The sequence below is a fragment of the Sorex fumeus genome, unplaced genomic scaffold (genome assembly GCF_029834395.1).
Source record: "Sorex fumeus unplaced genomic scaffold, SorFum_2.1 ptg000264l, whole genome shotgun sequence".
Lineage (NCBI taxonomy): Eukaryota > Metazoa > Chordata > Mammalia > Eulipotyphla > Soricidae > Sorex > Sorex fumeus.
Window position 1 is genome coordinate 4,370,765 of NW_026606321.1, and position 20,258 is coordinate 4,391,022.

The 20,258-nt window shown below is 44.6% G+C and overlaps 1 protein-coding gene across 8 annotated transcripts in view; it reads left to right on the forward strand.

Annotated features, from left to right (window-relative positions):
- Positions 1-20,258, forward strand: part of CTNND2 (catenin delta 2) — a 958,285-nt gene that overhangs the window by 847,448 nt on the left and 90,579 nt on the right. For 6 of the 8 annotated variants that reach the window (XM_056109040.1, XM_056109042.1, XM_056109039.1 and 3 more), the window contains 2 exons: positions 12,590-12,664; positions 13,656-13,806. In XM_056109040.1, the coding sequence (XP_055965015.1) occupies positions 12,590-12,664; positions 13,656-13,806 (226 nt within the window). The remainder of the gene's footprint in view (positions 1-12,589; positions 12,665-13,655; positions 13,807-20,258) is intronic. The other 2 variants (XM_056109043.1, XM_056109041.1) reach the window with 1 other exon arrangement.

The window sequence follows — 20,258 nt, forward strand, 5'->3', positions numbered from 1 at the left end:
TGTCGACATAAAGCAAAGCTTCACCACACAACATCCATGTCAATCACAACACCAGATTCTAAGAAAGAAGCAAGGTGTCATAGCTCAGTACGTGGTATCCTATGTAGGGTACGGCTGTCACTGTATGTGGTCAATACATAGTCTTTTTAAAACCTTGTCCCACTCTCCTGTCATGGATGACTAGCTAGACAGACATGAAGAGGGGCTCTAGGTTGCAGGTGTGAGACTGACCCAAGACACTGGGTCATTTAGGTGGGGGCTAGTCATATCCTAAAAAATGATTTTAAAAATAAACTAGCATTTCCTTGATAAAAACTTGTGTCCTAATCCTATCAATTTAAAATAGTATGAATGGTTTTGAGTTCTGGAAGATATGGATTATAAGACTAGGAACTTTCATCTTAAATTGATTCAAACACTATTTTGAAACATTAAGGGAAAATATTCAAGACCCAAATAAATCTAGAGTTTTAAATACAATGTCTGAGACCTGGACTAAGATTAGACATGGCAGAAGAAAACATGGTTGAACTTGAAGACAGCAGCCAAAACTCTACATGATGAAAATACAATCAATACAGAGAAAGAAGGGAAAGCATGAAAAGGAAGTTATGTATAATGGCTATTACTAAGTGAGAGGAAAGACAATGAAGAGAACACAAAAATCATTTCGGTAAAAGGTGTTGAAATTTTTTCGAATTTCATAAAACCTATGCTCACAGAGCTAAGTGGTTCACAGAACCCCAGGCACAAGAAACATAAGGAAACTATACCAGGGCACATTGTAATGAAATTGTTCCAAATAGATATTAAGGAGGAGATTTTAGAAACAGCTAGATGATAAGGACATATATGCCCAGGATGTACCATATCTGCACACCAGATTTGAGGATCAGTGCTCCCATTATTCATATATTCCTGTGAGTTCTTAGCAAGCCACTAACACAATCTTGTATATCCGAATAAGCTACTAAAAAGACATCTTCTCTCTTTTCCTTCTAATTCTCACTTTCTGAAACCTTCAAAGCAGAACCCAGGTCTCATTTATATCATTGTACCCAATGGTAGTCAAGTGTCTTGTTGAAAGAAAATCTTCAAACATAAGCCTTTGTCTGAACTAGCATCTAGATTCGTGAGATTTTCTTGTGAACAAGTTATTATACATATGAGATACTCTAAGTAATTCATAGAACATAGTACTTGGAATGTAGACTTGGCCAAGCCATTTTCACATGGTTACATTTTATGATTCCCTTGACTTTTGACTCAGGTGGGAATATGCGGCCAATGCAATGGAAAACTGAGAGAATCTGAGTTGTGGGAAAACTATTCCTTTTTAATTCCAAGCTAATTGAAGCTTTGCAAGTTACAGTTTTCTGTAATATTTCCCAGTTCCACCGTGCCAAAACTTTCTATTTAGTTTACCAGGTTCTCTGTCTCATCAGTAAGCATGTGAGATAATAAAGTTTCTGAGGTATCTGGGTTTTTGGGTGTTTGAAATTTATGTAAAGAGAGTTTAAAATGTTTGTATGATTTTGATATTTTAAATATTCTCTTCCACATTAGATTATGAAAGAAATGTGATGGAAATTCTCAGTATTTCCTCACAGTAACATCTTGCTAATGTTTTCAGTGCTTGGGCCCATAAAAACATTTAGCACAATTATTTTCAGTGTGAAATCTGTCACTGCAACATGCAAGGGACGTTTGGTAAACTTTTCTAATAGCAGTTGAAAACATGGAGCCAGAGAGATATAGTACAGGAGCTGGTGCGCCCATACGTTGCATGAAACTGACCCCTGTTAGATCCCCTGCATCATATGGTACCCCAAATACCCCACCATGCTGCCCTTGATGCTTTGACCACCACCAGGTGTAGTCCTGAAGACACCCTACTCTACAGGGGTAGCCTGGGTAGACGTCACATATGTATCAAGAAATATCTGGTTGTTGGAGGGGGGGCAGTCCTTGAGCATCCTGAATACCACTCTGAGGTTGGGGGAGAGGGGTGGCTTCCCTCTAAGTGAATAAATAAGATGCTGGGTCATTGCTAATCCATTCGAACTGTCACCCATTTGAATTGTCCATTTGAATTGTCATTAGTTAAATTTGACTCTAAATCTTAAAGTGTCCGCCTCACCTACCAGAATCCTTGATATCCCTATAACTGCTGGCCTCCTCCGTCAGGGCAAGGAGCTGCTACGGAATATTTGTTTACTCTTCTACATTAATAGACTCAGAGTTTTCTTCTCAAAGTACAATTACACACTCTAAAGTTTAATCACAGGATCATTTCTTGTATCGTTTATTAGTTTGCCATTTTATGTACGATCCAGAGGGAAGAGTTTTAAAAACTCTGAACCAAACCCCAAGAAGTTATGTTTAAAAGGTTGAGGTGCCTTAAACAAAAGAATTAGACGATGAAATCTTAGGGAAGTAAACAAAAGATTGAAGGCCAAAATCATGGGCCATGAAGAGCTTACAAACCCAGTACATCAAGTTCATGTCGACCTGAGCACTGCCTGGAATCCAGAGTGTGCGGAATGTGTTATTTCACATTCTAAGTCAACTGTCAAATTTTACTGGAGTTTTCTTTAGTGCCCTTAACTTTTTTATTACCTGAACAAAAGCAGAAATGTGAAGGTAAATCATGAGAATTTTGCCTGGAGAGCTTTTTATAAAGCTCATCACTGGAAACAATAACTTCTCTTTATAGGCAGAACCTGCACAGGCTCTCACCATGACAAATTGATGAGCAGCCACGGTTTTCATAATGGTCTGAAACACTTTTTAAAATTTTAAAATATTTATGACTTGGTTTATGAGCATCAAAAAAGCATAATGTTATTCTGGAAGAAGCACAGTGATACATGTTTTTCATAGCCCTCACGGACTTCAATTACTTTTTTCTCACTTATAGATACAATGACTTTGTCACAGAACATTAAAACAATTGAAGATAGTAATTTGGAGATTGCTGAAATATGAATGAATGCCCTTCCAATTCCCATTTGCAAGTTATTTCTACTCTCAGTGAATGTGTGCAGAATGGGCTTTATGAAAAAAAATACTAAATATCTGTATGTAGTATTCAGCCTAATATTTTAGATGTCATTTCATAAATACTTGTGTTCCTAAAAGATTATTTATTTTTGGTCTATTATTTGTCCACTATTTTTTAAATCAACTTAGATATTAGACATTAGTATTAAAGCAGCATGATTTCCACATATTAATGAAGAAGGAAACAGTCTCTGGCCATGTGTCCCAATGAATAAATGAATAAAAAGAAAAGCATGGAATATTTTGCTATTTGCCCTTAGAAACAAGCAATAGAGCCTAAAGAAGCCCAAATTTACTAGAATTTAGCAGTTAGTATCTTATAAAAGTGAACCAGAGGGAACTGAAGTGATATCACAGTAGATAGGGTGTTTGCCTTGCACGCGGCCAACCTGGGTTCAATTCCTAGTATCCCATATGGTCCCCTGAGCACCACCAGGAGTAATTCCTAAGTTCAGAGCCAGGAATAACCCCTGTGCATTGCCAGGTGTAACCCAAAAAGCAAAAAAAAAAAAAAAAAAAGAACCAGAGAGGGTTAGTGGGGTGAAGCAAATAGAAGAAAAAACCAAGAACTGACATCTCACATGAAGGAAAATAGTTTTTCTCCCAGTTAACATTATTTTGCAAAGCACATGACTTAATTAAATTTTTAAAAATGGAGTTTGGGAATATCATCTTAAAAATGGATCACGAAGCATAGTGCCCATAGGTTTAGAAATTAGATCAGAATAAGCAGAGGTTAACTGAGGACTTTTTGGTGACAGTAAACATACAGATGATATACAGCCTGAATCAGGACTAGGGTGTTCTAAGGAGAAGGACGTGGAGAGAAACCGTGTCATGACCACCGGGGGCTATAATCGCACCTGACTTGGTGGTGGTTTCTGAGCCCTCAGGATGCAGCTCCTTATGCCCCCATGGGTTTCCCAGTCGACCATCTAGTAAACCCAGTCTTGATAATACAATATTACTTTCATCACTGTCATAGAATGAACAGGTTTCTGAGTACTAGATTGCAGAACTTCATTCTGAAGTTTGGAAAGTTTCACCCGAGGAATTCACCCTTTGAGGCAGCATACCAAGAGGGGGTAAAAGCCTCCAGTCTCCTCTGCTCTGAGGGAGAGAGGGCTGAGGAGAGAAAGTCAAGGAGAGGGAGAAAGAAGAAGTGATTTAAGACACCACACGTTAGACAGCACTGGACAGTGTCAGATAGAAAACATGCAGGGTGCACCTCTGACCACCCCGGGGCAATTGCCTCGGGAGAACTTTGAGAGAATTGGGAGCCCGGGAGAAACTCGGCTGACTCTCAACTAAGGAGACAAAGCTGGGAATTTGGGGACACTGAGTTCATCAAAAAGAAGACTGATTGAGGAGAGGGTCTCACAGAGACAGAACCTGATGCATCTACAGTAGATCCCCACTCAGGTACTCAGCAAGGAACTATTAGGATCCACATTCCTATGGCTGAGGAAAGAACCTCCTGAAATTATTAGCAAAACCAAACCTGGCATTCACCATAAGTGTAACAGAGTCTACATTCCCAGATCCAGACAGGAAAGTCTTAGAGGGCACTGGATAGAGTATCTCGGGAGGATCAGCCTCAGAGCTGAAGTATAGTAAACCTTGGACTACATATACTCTACTATTTCCTTTTAAAGTTTAATAGTCAGACCCAAATAAGACCAGCAGCTTGTGAGTAAATTAACTGTATCCTAAAGCAAAGTTTAAAACAATAAGGATGTAAGAGAAATATGCAGTACCCAACAGATTAAAACTAATGCTGTCTGGCATCCTGTTGAAAATAACCGTACAAATAAACAGGAAAATGAAATTTATAATTAGGAGAAAAATCAGTCATTCAGAACAAACTCAGAATCAACACATGTTAAAATGAGCCCCCCCAAACTGTTATTTTAGCATATTCCATGTGTTCAAAAAGTAATTATAGAAATGGATAAAAGGCCCAGATAAACCTTGACAGTCCGAGCAGAAAAACATACGAGGTTAGATTATTGGCAGGTTCGGCTTTGCCAAAGAAAAGATTAGTGAACTTCAGCAGGTAGGGTGTTTGCCTTGCATGTGGCCGACCTGGGTTCAATTCCCAGCATCCTATATGGTCCCCTGAGCACCGCCAGGAGTAATTCCTGAGTGCATGAGCCAGGAGTAACCTCTGTGCATTGCGGGGTGTGACCCAAAAAGAAAGAAAAAACAAGAAAAAAAATTAGTGAATTTGAAGGCAACAATAAAAATTCTTCAGAATAAAAGAGGAAAATGTACAGTTTATCAGTAGGCACCAAGTTGCCTCCAATGTGCTTAATAAGACTCATCCAAAAAAAAGGAGAAAGAAGAACAGGAAAAATATCTTTAATAGTGGTTGAAATTTTTCAAAAACCTAGTCAAGAGCACAAACTCACAGATCTAACCAGCTCAAGAATCCCCAGGCATAAGAAATATAAAGTCAGTATATAAAATTATACAGTAGAAAAAATATTAGAACCAGCCAACGTGTGGGGAGACACATCCCTACAAAGATAAGAATGGTCATTGATTTCTCACAAGAATGTTTGAGTCCACATCTTCAACAGATAAAAGGAACAGCTCAACTAGCTGGACCAAATTGTACATTAAGATTATTTGAGTTTGGGATTTGGTAAGCATCACCTATCCCTGCCGCGAAACCACCAATTAACTTTAGAGCAGTTATAAAATCATCTGTGTAAAACCCCTGTAAGCACAGTTCAAGACATGCCTGGCGTTTGGTTTTTGTTTTGTTTGGGGGCCACCTGGCTGTTCTCAGGGCTTACTCCTGGTTCTGGGTTCCTTGTGGGTTCAAGGAACCATGTGAGGTTCTGTGGATTGACACTCTGGTTGGCCATGTCCTACCTGCTTTACTATCTCTTATAGGTTACCAGAACTATAAAGGGTCAAGGCAAGCCCCCAGTATGCTGTCTCCCAGTCTCGAGCAAAAGCAAGGGCAGTTTCTCTGTCCCTTCGTGGATTTACTGGCTGAGAAATGTGACCCCTGATGGTTTAGTCCTGTGTGAACACCACTGAGTCTAATGACAGGAACGTGGGAGCTTATTACTCACTTAGACTATCAGACACTGCCGTCAGACCAGCACTTTAAATCACCATCTGCAGACTGGTACAGTCCACAGGTGGCAAGGCCTGAAAATCTCCGTTACATACGTGCTTCCCCTGTTGACCAAAATGTTGTTCATTAGCACACTGTGTTCCTATGCACTGCTTCAGAGGTTTAGTTCACATCCAAGAAACAGAGAATTAAAGGATAACTTTGATTTCAGGGGGAGAAAGGGAGCTTGTGATGACTTCACACCCTAACTGCACTCTTGTGGAAATGGCTACAACTTGCTGTCTTTGATCAAATATTAAAGTGGCTTTGATCCTTTTAGTATTTTTTTTATTTTAGTGAAGAATACTGTTCTTATTCTTTTCTTAAACAATAAGCACTTGATGCTAGAAATGGACTTGGCGTTTCTTTTCAACTTTTAGTCTTTATCTGTGAACCAGAAGTTAGGAGACAATGGGTATAAAGCTGATGGATATGACTTAGTACTATCCCCCGAATACCTTCAGTAGCTAAAAATGTTAACAAAAGGCTCAGAACCCATGATAGTGTTACAGTGTGAGAAGCAGTTTCAGTGGGAATGATTGTCTTTCCTCCTGCCCCCTTACTGGTCTGAGGGCCCAGCCTTGACCCTAGGGAACTTGGAGATGCTCAGAAAGGACCGGTGGCCACCTGCTTCCAGGTGAGGCAATACCTGCAGTTGAACAGGGACACGATAATATCCCCCAGAAGGTGTTATAAATACCAGTTTTATAACTTTGAAACCAAAAGGAAGAATGTTATGTGTTCAGAAAGGTTCATTTTAAAGACACAGTTCCCATTGATCTTTCTTAGATCGTTTGCTTGTTGAGGGAATGCTTCACTTTTACGAAGGTTGATTTTCTTCATTCCTTCTCATGCTGGAAGTATATCTAAATGCATTCCCACCCCCAGGAGAGCCTCTTGTTTCTATATTAATATTTTCAGCATGGTATGAACACTTCCAGTAAAATTCAGTTTTTGCACTAACCTGACCTGCATTTCACGAATACAGCAAGCAGAACAACAATTGAAATGTGCAGTAGTGACCATTACTCTAAGTACAATTTTAAGTGAGTTATTGCTGTATTAATATAAGAAAATCCTTCACAAGTCCTTTCACTAGAGATTCCACTTTTCAGATTAAATTGGAAAATTAAAATATATAATCCCATATCATACCTCTTAATGTTAAGAGCTGGTACACAAACCCTCTGCACATTGCCAAGGATCCCTAATATTTGAGAGCCTTGCTCAACATTGCCTAGTTGTTTCCTAAATTCTCTTGCAGCCCCAATCACAATTCCCAACCGAATGAACTTGGTCATTCATATCATCATCCATGCTAGAGAGAACAGTCCAAGTGCTTTGCCCACTCTGCTTTGCAGTGTATTCTTTATTTTGCAGTAGTTACCATTTAGGACTTTCTTATCATGCCAGGCTGTGAAGATCACTGCTAAAGGACGGAACAATGTTGGGAAGAAATTGGGCTTAAAATGGGACTTGTCTTTACATCCAAAGAAATAATGGAGAAAAGAGCTCAATTAACCAGTTAATACAGATGGAAAAATAAAACAACCAGTTAACAGGAAACCATCCAATACAGTCTAGATTTTTAGAGCAGGAATGCTTTTGAAGAGGGCATGAGCAATAGTACAGCAGGGAGGGTTCTTGCCTTGCAGGCGGCTGGCCCTGGTTTTATCCCCTATGCCCCATATGGTCCCCTGAGCACGTCCAGGAAGGATCCCTCAGTGCAGAGCCAGAAGTAATCCCTAAACACTTCTGGGTATGGCACACTCAGAGTCTTAGCACTGAAATGGGCTTGGTCTCAGAAAAGAATATTCAGTACTTAAAGAAAACACTAGCTCTAGTTATTTCATAAATTATGTTTTCAAGAGGGAAACGCTAGTTAAATTACAGAGTTATGCTGCTTGTGGGACCATAAATCAGCTTTAATGAAATCACTTTAGTTTAATCAAGGGAGAAATTTGGGGAGAAATTACAATTATAGATCCTGTTTATGGCCAGGATGGGATTTTCATAAACCAGGTCCCAGGTAGTCCACATTAGAATGAGTTCATGGAGTTGAAAGGGTTGAAATGTTCACTTTATTATCAAATCCTCAAGCTAGACCATGAGATCACTGCATCCAGATCATGTGTGACTGCCTTGGTTTTCTACAATTCAACTTGAGTTCATCTCTGGTCTTTGTTTTACTTAATATAAATAAAATAATAAAATCTTGCTTTTCAAGCCCATGTTCTTGCTTGAACCTCTCTCCCTGTCTCCCTCCCTCTCTCTCCATCCCACCCTCCCTCTCTCTCTCCCCCTCCCACACTCCCTCCCTCTACCTCTCCTTCCCTCTCTCTCTCTCTCTTAAAATTGTATTTAGTTATTTATTTTTTATTGAATCACTGTAAGATGCAGTTACAAAACTTTCATGTTTGAGTTTCAGTCATACAATGATCAAACATCCATCCCTCCACCAGGGCACATTCCACCACCAATGTCCCTAGTATACCCCCTCCTTTCCAACTCTCCCCCTGCCTCCATGGCAGACAATTTCCCCCTTATTCTCTCTTTGCTTTTGGGCATTATGGTTTGCAATACAGATACTGAGAGGCCATCATGTTGGTCCTTTATTTACTTTCAGCACACATCTCCAATCCCAAACAATTCTCTCTCTCTCTCTCTCTCTCTCTCTCTCTCTCTCTCTCTCTCTCTCTCTCTCTCTGTTTCTCTCATGAAAACTATTTTGCTTCCCTCACTTCCACACACAGAAGTTTGAGGTGGAAAAGAAGATGCACCCTGAACTAGACATCCTAGTAAGCATTTCCATCCCATCAGCTTTGGTTGAGTTTGGCCTCATTTATGCCAGTCGCCCTTTGTCCTCCCCTGCCTCCTGCTGACGATCTACTCAGGGGGCCTTATGGGCATATACCCTTAAGGACAGAGCCTGGGATTGTCCCTTTCTCTGCTGCCTATTATCTGGGACAAGTTTCTTTATCCTATTGGGTTCTGAACTGGGACCTGGAAGTTAGTGGCTGACCTCTCTGTGGTCCACAGTGCTCTCCTGGCCACACCTTACCCCCCACCACCTGGAGGTGGAGATGCGGCCACAGTCCTAATTGAGGACAACAGCATCCACACCCACTGCTGATGTGCCCCAGCCTTTGGGCTAGTGACCCTTTGAAGCCCCATGTCCTTTGCCCTTCTTGTCCCCTCCTCGGCCAACTCACACAACCTCCCCACTCAAGGCCCCAAGGCTCCAGGGAAAATTGATGCCACATGGTGCCCCCAGATGGCAACCTTTACTTATGTCAGTTCCTCCTCTGTGCCCTGCTCTGTGGAGTTCTGAGTCCTGCATAGTAGCTACTGTGGGTCAACGGCTCATCCTCCACATCCAAGTAGCTATTAGCATTAGGGGACATCTCTACAGCACTCTCACACCTCACATTCCTCTCCTGGGTCCTCACCCTCCTCATGTGAAGGATCTGGGATGACTGCAAAGGGAACTCGTTTTGTTTCATTCTCATCCATGTTCAGACCTCTTCTGTCTTTCACTGGGATCTACCTCCTGGATTCGTGCACTGAACTTGTCTGCCCCCGTGACAGCACATGTGTTGGCTCAACTAATGTTAAAGACAACCACAGTTGAAGGAGAAGAAACATCATTGACTAACTCCAGTTATTGTCCAATAACATGAGGATGTTTCTGACCCTCCAAAAAAGTGTTTCCCTTTGTGTTTGCAGTAACACACAAATTCTTATACTAGACCTGGTAAATCCAGGCAAATCATTTCCTAGACTTGATCCCTAGACCCAGTAGCTCCATTGACCATTAGAAAAGTCACTAACTCGGGACTGTGGAGGAGGGTCAAGTGATTTATCAGAAAACCAAAGTAAAAACGTGTATTATTAGAATGAGGTAAACTGTGAATTTGTAAGGGATTATCAGCTACAAGTACAGGTGCACCTCATTCACTGTCTTTCCAAGAGGCAGGTGAGGATGGTGGCCAAGCACCCAGCTCAGGTGAGAATGGTGGCCAAGAACCCAGCTCAGGTGAGGATGGTGGCCAAGCACCCAGCTCAAATGAGGATAGTGGCCAAGCACCCAGCTCAGGTGAGGATAGTGGCCAAGCACCCAGCTCAGGTGAGGTCGCTGGCCAAGCACCCGGCTCAGGTGAAGACCCTGGCCAAGCACCCAGCTCAATGAGGACACTGATCAAAAAAACCCAGCCCAGTGAGGACGCTGGCCAAACACCATCTGCAGACTTGGACCTTGCTCAGTCTTTCTCTTCTCATCTGTAAAACAGAAGTCACACTAGTGTGGATCCTGTAGCGTTGAAATGAGACAGTGGGCTAGTACGTGTAAGGACACTGGAGCAGTGCCATTGATTTCAATGTTACGTCTGCTTTTCTGACGTGATTTGCAGACTCGCCTCTACTGAGGGTCTCACAGGGACATCTTCTTGCCAGGAGTAATTGGGGTCATGTTGCTTTGTTGTCTTTTCCCTCTACCATCCTCCTCTTAACCTCCTCTTCTTCCTTTCCTTTCCTTCTTCCTCCTTCATTTCTTCGTTATCACCCTGCCCCCTCTACTTCCTGCGTGTCCTTCTCTCTCCTTCTGAATGACTGAGCAGCCTCTCTGCTGCCCACAGTGGCTCATAATTCTGCTGCTGGGGCTAGCCTCCTCCGTGCCTGCTGTGTCCCAAAGCACTGCAGACTCCGGTGCACAGGACTCTGCTTCTGTCTCAAGTTTCACCTGAAATCACAGTGACCCATGCTTCCTTTTCTTCTCTTACTCATCTGCCCTTATGTCAGTGATTCTCCCACCTCAGTTTACTAAAAGTTCTTGGCACCACATCCTTTGTCAATCGCCAACACAGACCCCTTGAACTCTCCAAGAAACTTGATTCTTTTGGAGAACCTCAGCATGAGTTTCCCATGTCAAGACTGTGTTTCTGAGTCTGGGAAACAGCCCCCATTTAGCGAATATCTGTGCCCATCTCTGCCTTTCTCCCTCTAGACCTCTTCTCCATTATGACTCCATCACAGGTCACCTGCTGCTTGCAAAGCATCCTTATCTTTGTTTATCACCAACTTGGAACATGAAGTGAAGAGAATTCATTCTGAGTTCTTACATACTGAACTGGATGTTGAGCGCTTCCCATCCGTGTGCAAACATATAACTGAAAATTTCAAACTAAAACCTTTGTTCCGTGCCTGCTTATTCTTTTTCACATAAGAAGAGCACAGCACAGTTGGCTTGTTTTTTTTTTTTCATACTCAAATGATGTATCTGTGGCTCATTCTTATTTTTAGTCAGACAGCAATTTGCTCAAATCAGTTGCCAACAAAACCAAATGACTTATCATTATTTTCCAAACACCAAACCACCTTTTCTTCCAACACGGGAAGGCTATAATAGACTTCTAGGAAGGGAAGGAAGTCCATACTTTTTCCCTATTGGCTATTTCAGGAATGATCACAGAGGGTGTGGAGAGAGTGAATTTGGTTGGCATCCTAAAGAGAGGCAGAGTTGGAATAACGACATGGGTGGGGAGCTGTGGGTAGGTTTGTAACATCTTCATGCCGAGATTTCCACACCTATAAAAGGATAATTGTCAGGCTGACCACCCAGGTAGGGTTGGGGATGGGGAAGGGAATGGAAAAATAAAGGGATCACTCATGATCACGCATGTACAGACCTGGAGTGAGGTGTCCTGAGTCTGAAATGAGGGTGTTCAGCCAAAGAGGTCACCCTCCCGGCCCAGACAACGGCCCACCCTAGTTCCCAAGAACTTTCCCCTCGGTCTCCCGAGAGCGCTAGAATCTCATCCCCAATGTGAATGTGGATGAGGATATTCATCCTTCAGAGTGTAAAACTGACCCTCATGGCCTGACGTCCATTCTTTCCTTTTTCTAGCTCCCCTCTGGTATTAGGGCAGAGCCCCCCCAGTGAAGGGGCTCAAGCACTCAGGTTTCCCCTTCCCCCGACCCCCACCCCTCCCCCCGTGACCACTGGAGACCAGGAGATGCAGATAGTGAGGTCACATAGGCAAGAACCCTGTCTCAGCAGTCATAATGGAAACAGAACTCCTAGCCACTGAGCAGGGCTTGCTCTTGTTCGGTGAGACACCCTCCAGATTGCACCCCAATAAGCAGCCTCCGTGCCTCGATGATGATTTTGTGTCTGAGATTTCTCTAGGCTGCCCGTGTCTTTGCTCCCTGAAAGCGGGCTGAGGAAAAGCTGGCAGGGGGCTGGAGGTGACTTAGTAATAAGTCTGCTAAAGCTGCTTCGAGCTGGAGGCCTGCAGAAAAGCATCCAGGGGGCGTGGATGGTGATAAGAAACGATGTGAATGTGACTTCTGACGTAGGCCAGGATGAAGCTGTGTTTTTCAATCTCATATTTCATGCAGGGCTGGGCTGAGGATGTGGCAGGCATGGCGGATGCCCTACGTTCACTGCCAGATGGGGCTCCCTGCCTGCCACAGGTGAGAGCCAGCTCTGGGTGCCTGCCCCAAAGGGGGTGGGGGGAGGGCGGAGGGAGGGGGGGGTCTCTATCCCACCTAGGGGGAACCCCAGGAGAACGTTGCCACCTGGCATCGTGAATGTCATTTTCTTAGCTCACGAATGACATTGAGCCATGAAACACTGGTGCTGGTTCCTCTGGCAGGACACGCCCTTCTCAGGAACATCGGCCAATGTAGAGTGTACGTGCCCATGTCCATAGTCTGTGGACCTGCTGCACTCCAGTCCCTGGATCTGAATGCTTTACTATCCAACCTGCCACACCCAGCTCAAGGGCCAGCATCACATGTGCTCCCTGAGAACCAGCGACCGTCATCCCCAGATGAATCATTGGCTTGCTTTATGATTAGACATAGAATTATGGCCCTGAACATGATGCATTTTGACATTGCCTTTTTAATCTGCTTTTTAATTTCCACTGAGTTTTCCACATCATTTTCACCTCTCCATATCCTTGCTTTTTTTTTTTTAACTCTGTGACTCCATGTCATTCATCAAAAGAAAACCATATTCACAATGTTTGACACACTCCCGTCTGGATCCACCTCCAAAATTCAAATCTCCTTTGAAAGAGTCACCTACACTGAGTAATTTTCATATCATTTTCCACTTTTACCAAGATTATTTTTTTGTATGTCCCGAAACAGCCCTTGCTATCCCCTATCTTAAAACTTTCAGCACACATATTCCATCCGTGACTTTCTTCCAACTCAGTTTCTTCAAGCACAGGTGTGACTAGCTGATGAACCCCAACCTTTATCACACATGGGAGGCAACGCAAAAAGAGTTAAAAGACTTAAGTCGATCGCTGACGTGTTCCACCCATCCTACCATGAGGTTTAGGCCATGCAACCTTTCCGGCTCCTGGAACCACAGTCCGAAACCCCGCATGCGCTGTTTGCCATTGGGGCCCCGCCTCGCATCTAACACCCTCTGCCCACCCTCTTTCTGCAGTGGTCAGTCTATATCCGAGCGGCCGTGCGGAAAGAGAAAGGCCTGCCCATCCTTGTGGAGCTGCTGCGAATAGATAACGACCGTGTGGTGTGTGCGGTGGCCACAGCCCTCCGGAACATGGCCCTGGACGTGAGGAACAAGGAGCTCATTGGTAGGTACTCTTTCTTCGTTGCTCTCACAAATCTCGCTTCCGTGGCACTGTTTCCTGACCCAAGCCTGGCGTCACTCCCCCCTGCAGAGCGTGACCACGTGCACACATGGCGGGTGGCGACTGTCACTTTGTTTTACCCACCTTCTAAGTTGGAATCCAACTGGTGCCAACTGATCTTTAGCACTTGGAGGCAAATGCACTGTTTGTAGACCTTCCTCATCCCAGCAGATGGCAAACACCAACAGGGCATGGCCCTGGGTGTCCTCATCAGCGCCTCTAAGTCCTGGTCAGGCTATTCGTTTGCTTTCCACGTGGTAAACTGGGATTCTCCATGGGATACGTGTCATAACTTGTCTGGGCCTTTGTGTGTGTTTTGGATGAGGCCGTACTGGTTCTTCCATCCTGTCTTTTTAAGAACCCATCTCTCTCGATTTGACTTGAAAACATCTTTTTAAAAAATCATCTCTCTCGATTCCAGAAATAGGGGGAATCTTTTTTTCATGAGGTGTCACAGAGGTCAGGCATTCATCCGCTGCTCAGCAAGGGTTTGTGCATGACCTACTTTGCTCCGGGCTGCTCTAGAACCAGCAGTTGTGTCTCTGAGCCAAACAGGTGGGAAGCCTTGTCTTCTGCTCTTGGCTCAGTGCCCGGGGAAGGCTGGTTAGCATACCCAGTGCATGCAGAAATTCTGCAGTGGCTGATGTTGGGTAGGTTGCCGTTTTGTTGTTGATAATGTTGGGTTTTTTAATTGTTGTGAAATCCACAGAACATTAACTGTTCTTAAAGAGGAGCATTTGATGACTGTTGGTACTTTTGCAATGTTATACAACTACCGCTTGGTCAAGTTCAAAAGCATTTATTTCCTTACCCTGTGGAAAAACCCTGGGCCTAGTAAGTATGGGGTACCCTAGGCACCCGCCTGGAGCCCTCCTTTCCAAGCTCCCGGGCTCAGAGGGCTGTTACCTGTTTTATCGGACTCCCCTGCTGGTTTTCTTAAGGGGGTGTGATTTTAAGCAGAGGGACAAGGCCAAGAGGACTTGCTAGGAAGGTACTATGGGGCGGAGGATAGGAAGAGGGAGAGCAGACAGACACTGGACATTTGGGGAAAGGAGCATCTGAGCCGATGGTCCCTGAAGGAGTGCTGGGAGGGGATGTGGGCTCGAGAACTTGAGGGGTTGAGTGTGTCTGATGCCAGGAGGGGAGAAGACCCCCACAGCTGAGGCTGGTTGTCTGATGGTTACTGAGCACTGAGGAGGCAGGGAGAGACATATGAGCCCATTGTGGGCTTCTTGGCTGAAAGAGGGGATCAGCAGAAAGGCCAGGAAGGTCCGTGGGGAGGGGGGCAGCCGGGAGGTGGACGCCCCCCTTCCCCACCCCATGCTGAAGGTGACAGTGTGGGGAGCAAGGAGGCAGTATTGCATTCCCAGGACTGCTGGAAATTCACATGTAGATCCAGACATCACAAACAGGATTTCCCCAGATCCCTGGGTATCTCTCTCTCTGCAGCCGGAGTCCCTGAGCACTGTCAGGCCCGCGATGTGGGAATTTCCCCTTTCCTTCTGTCACAGCGCCCCTTCCACTCACTAGCCAGAAGCTGGGAGTTTTCTGATCTCCTGGATTCATTTATTCACGAGTAAAGGAGTCTGCCTCCACCCCCGCCCCCAGTAGTGTAGCCATCAGTGCTCCTCGGGGCCCATGACACGGCATACAATGAACTCACAACTTGCTATTTGGATTGAGGTTGGACTTCATTTCCATGTTGCTTGGGGATTTTGTCTATTCAGACTCGTCTGTTAGCTCAGAAGGTCACAACCCCCTCTTCTCCCTACCCACTTCCTTTCTCCTGGCACGGCGATTGCAGCCAGCCTAGAGCCCGGGCTTCCAGACAAATCTAATCACTGCTCTATAAAGCAGAGGGAAAATCAATAGCTAATCAGTCTACTGCTTGGATCCTACCAGGTAGGATGCGTTTATGTGTTTCATTTCTGTGGGCGGCTTAATATATAACAAAATCTGAGCCATTGATTGGCTTCCTGGCTCCAAGACACCTGCTCTCTCTCTCTCCCGCGTGCTCTCCAGGGCAGGAGCCTTTGGAGTTCCGTCGTGCTCGTGTTAAGTTAAGCCTTTGCTATCAAATGACAACAGACAGAAAGGGAAGTCAGTCCTTCAAAAACAGAAGTGAAAATATCGTAAGTCACAGATTTTCTGGAATCAATAACATTTTTCTTGAATAATGCATTATTCTCTGTAAATCTGAAACTTCTAAATACATAAGCTTACTAAAATAACGTTGCATTTATGAAAAGAGAATCTCGTCTTGTTAATATAAGTTCTGGTCTTACAAAAGTGACAGAAGCCCTGCACCTCAAAAGAAGTAGTGACCAAAATACAAAGACAGTCTACAGAATGGGAAAGGATATTTGCCTAATACAGCGATAGCACAGCGGTAGGGCGTTCGCCTTACAAGCGGCCAACATGGTCGACCCGAGTTCGATTCCTCCGCCCCTCTCGGAGAGCCCGGCAAGCTACCGAGAGTATTCGATATGCCAGACACAGTAACAACAAAGTCTCCAATGGAGACGTTACTGGGCCCGCTCGAGCAAATCGACGATCGACGGGAGGGCCTTTACCTTACCTTACCTGAGCACTCCTAGGTGGGACCCCCCCCCCAAGCAAACTAAAATCTCCATGCCATTTTCCTTACCTGCTGCACACTTGACCTTCCCATCAGCAGTGTACAAGTTCCCTTTCCTTCACTTCCTGGCCAATACTTGTCATTTCCACTCTTGATACAGGCCTTGTTGTGGATGTGTGGTAATAGCTCATTGTGTTTCAGATTTGCATTTCTCTAGTAATAAGAGTATTTGGTCATCTCTGTGTTGAAAATGTCAATTCAAATATTTTCCCATATTTTAGTGAATTGTTCATTTTTTCTTGCCATTGACTTGCTTGATTCTTTTCCTAAGAAGCCTACCTTCCTTCCTGATTTGTTTTCTGCCCAGCATCAACCACTTTCTTAGCATCAGAGTATTGATAGAGACTTAATACTGACTTTAATTATTTTCTTTCCGGACATTATTTTATTTCAGAGTTAGGGACCATACCTGGTGGTTGCTTAAGGGGTCTGACTGGCTGTGTGCTCAGGAGCAACCCCTTCTGGTCCTTGTGGGACCAAACACAGCACCAGGAATCAAACTGGGGCCAACGGTAGCAAAGCAAGCCCCCCGCCGTCCTGTGTTATCACTCTGGCCCCGTGGCCATTATTTTAAGATGAGTTTAAATCAGAAAAACATTCAGTAGGTGATTTAATTAAGAAAACATTTGGAGAAGAAGATAACCTACTACTAAGGAATATTGTCCAAATCGGGGCTGGAGCAATAGCACAGCAGGTAAGGCTTTTGCCTTGCACGCGGCCGACCTGAGTTCAATTCCTCCATCCTTCTCAGAGAGCCCAGCAAGCTACCGAGAGTATCCCTCCTGCACAGCAGAGCTGGCAAGCTCCCCGTGGCGTATTTGATATGCCAAAAACAGTAACACCAAGTCTCACAATGGAGATGTTACAGGTGCCCGCTTGAGCAAATCGATGAACAACTGGAGGACAGTGCTACATTGTCCAAAGGGCCATGCTGTTGTTCTCTAACATTTAGTAGCTGTATACAGACACTTAGACTTGCTGAAGAATTTGCTCTTTCCCATCACTGATTCCAGGGTTTCCATGTAATTAAAAACTCTTAGATTTTTCCTCTAGTTTGGTGGGGAAAGGATAGCCTACCATAAGGAGCATTTCATCTTCTTGAACCCCGTTATCAGGAAGACTCCAAATAAGCTATTACATAACAGACACCCTTGCTGACCCTAGGGAATATTGTATTGTAACCCTAAAAGCAGGCTTGCTTGTTCGCCCTGCCTTGCCCTTCCCAGCAGCTGTTCCCCTGGATTTGCATGTGTGTCTACCATCAGGCAATGAGACAGAGACTTTCGTCTCTTCAATGCATGTTTCAGATGAATGCTTGGCCACATTCATAAGATTTCCTACAACCTCCAGAAATGTTATCTTCCCACGTGTGGTCTTATTTCACCACTCAGAAAGGATTATTTTTTTCTTTAAAATAAAGGTAATGAGTTACTTAACTTAAAGACACCAGCAGTATCTTATTGCTTGAATAGATTTAGCCAAATGTCTAGTACTTCAGCCCCTGCATGATTTCTGTGGAAGATGGCAGAGCTATATTTCAGCCAGACCCTTGTCTCTGCCAGTTATCCAACAAAACACTAACAAAACTGAAGCCACAGCACCTGTGTACTGGACAGGAAAGACGTCTCCCCCTCAAAGGTGGCCAGTGAGCTATTGCACCCATCCGTGGACAAGACTCTAAAGGAGAGTCAATGCTGTGTGTGCTCTGCTTTGGACCCTTCCAAGAGCACAGGAAGTCGGAAGACCATGGACACACCTAGAGTTCCCTAGAACGGAAGACATCTACTCAGGAATGGGGGGGGCATGTCCTGGAGTTGTTAGGGCTCTTCATCCCTAACTAAATCCTTCAGCATCTTGGTGTCTATATCCACATTAACAGCCCTTTGCTGGGCTCATCTCTCCTTGGCCCCCCACCCTACCAAAAGGCCCAGCTCAGGGTGCCTCCCCTGTAAAGACAACTCCATGAATTCAGAGCAGAGATGGGCAACGCCTACTTGGTAAGAAAATTTTTTTATCTTCTATCTGAATGGTGAGTTTTTGTGCTTATGTGACCTTTCCCTGTTTTTGTATAGAGGTGGCACCTTCCCTCAAGGAGATAACGAATGGGGATCAGGTTAATATTTGCTTTTATATCCTCCCAGAGGATATAGGCAGAGACTATAAAACCCAGCTCCCGGAAGCGCGCGGCCGCATTTCTCACTCCTACTTTGGACAAACTGGCAGGCTACCGAATGTAACCTGACAACATGGCAGAGTCTGGCAAACTCCCCGTGGCGTACCCAATATGCCAAATACCAGTAACAATGATGGGTCTCATTCTCCTAAAGAGCCTTGAATATGGCACTTTCTTAAAAATCTCAGGGCTAGGATGAAGGAGACATTACTGGGGCCTGCTCGAGGCAATCGGCGAATAACAGGATGGTCATGATCGTGATCCTCCCATGCCTAGCAATCAATTATGTCCAGAACAGGGACGCATACTTATTTGCTAAATCAAAACAATGATGAGGAGCATGGATCACTTGCCTTAGAGAACAGATCTAAAGGAGTTTTGAGAAGTCCCAAACCAGAAGGGCTTGAGGGTGTCTGGTTCAGGGTCTCTGAGCATCCAGGGAACACAGAGGAGAAAGGCAGTGTAGAGGCCACTGAGGCAGGAAGTAGCTGTGCTCTGTCTGTGTGTCTGACTGCCTCTGCAGGGTGGGCTGGAAAGAATTGGGAGAGCAGCTTCCCTCTTCTCTCCCCTGGTTGGTGGTGGGTTCGCCACTCTTTGGCAAGCCAGTCAGAGGGAGGGGGAGGGTGCTGGGAACCCCATTCCCACCCCTGCTGAGGATAAGGGTGTTGAACTGCCTGGGAAACTGGCCCTTTCCTCTCCCAACATACCACTGTCCCTCGTATCCTTTTCCTGCAATAAGATGCCCTTTGGGTGACTTAGGGACCACCTAAATGAAATGAGCTCTGAGCATCCAGTCTTTGAATTCGGCTCACCTTTTCCTTCAGTCTCTTGGTTCAGCATCTCTCCGGGCCACACCCTCTTAGTCCATCCCAGCCTCACAGGGGACACTAGGCAGAATCTTGTTGTTTCTGGGTCATTTTCCTGGGAGAGGAATCTGGCCCTCAGTCCCAGGATCCCCAGGGAAACAGAAGTCTCCAGGCGCATTTCAAAACACCCACATGGATGAAATCATGACCTGGATGAATGGTATCCTCACTGGTGAGGTAGTAAATCCATCGCACCCCCCTATCAGATCTTGGAGGATCACCCCCTCTCTTTTTTCTGGGAAACAGGGACCTGGGAGGGAGAGGGTGAGCCTTCCCTTCCTTCCTCACTTTGCTTTATTCCTACAGTTTGTTTGAAAGATTCAGATGGAAGATTTTTCCCATCCACACTAAAGCCTGTTTCTAGGTAATGATAGCTATTTATGTTGAGTAGGGTAACATCCTTTAATAAAGTAAAATGTTCTTAAATAAATACAGATGTTCCAACTTTAAGTGAAATAACATCTGAATAGAGGAAAAAGAGAATGCTGCCTCTAAAATCATTCCCGCCCCCTCCTGCCACAGGCCAAATCTTTACTTAGCGAGAATGTATTTTCCTGTGCAGAATGGTCTCCTTCCAATTTCCTTGGCAAATTAGAGAGAACCCATTAAGGCAGCCAGGCTCTCCTGCACGTTGTTGTGTAAGCATTCTCTTCGACTGTGCATCCTTGCTGCTTTAGTCTGAAGAGGAGCAGCCATGAACCTAGAGGTATTCATCCTC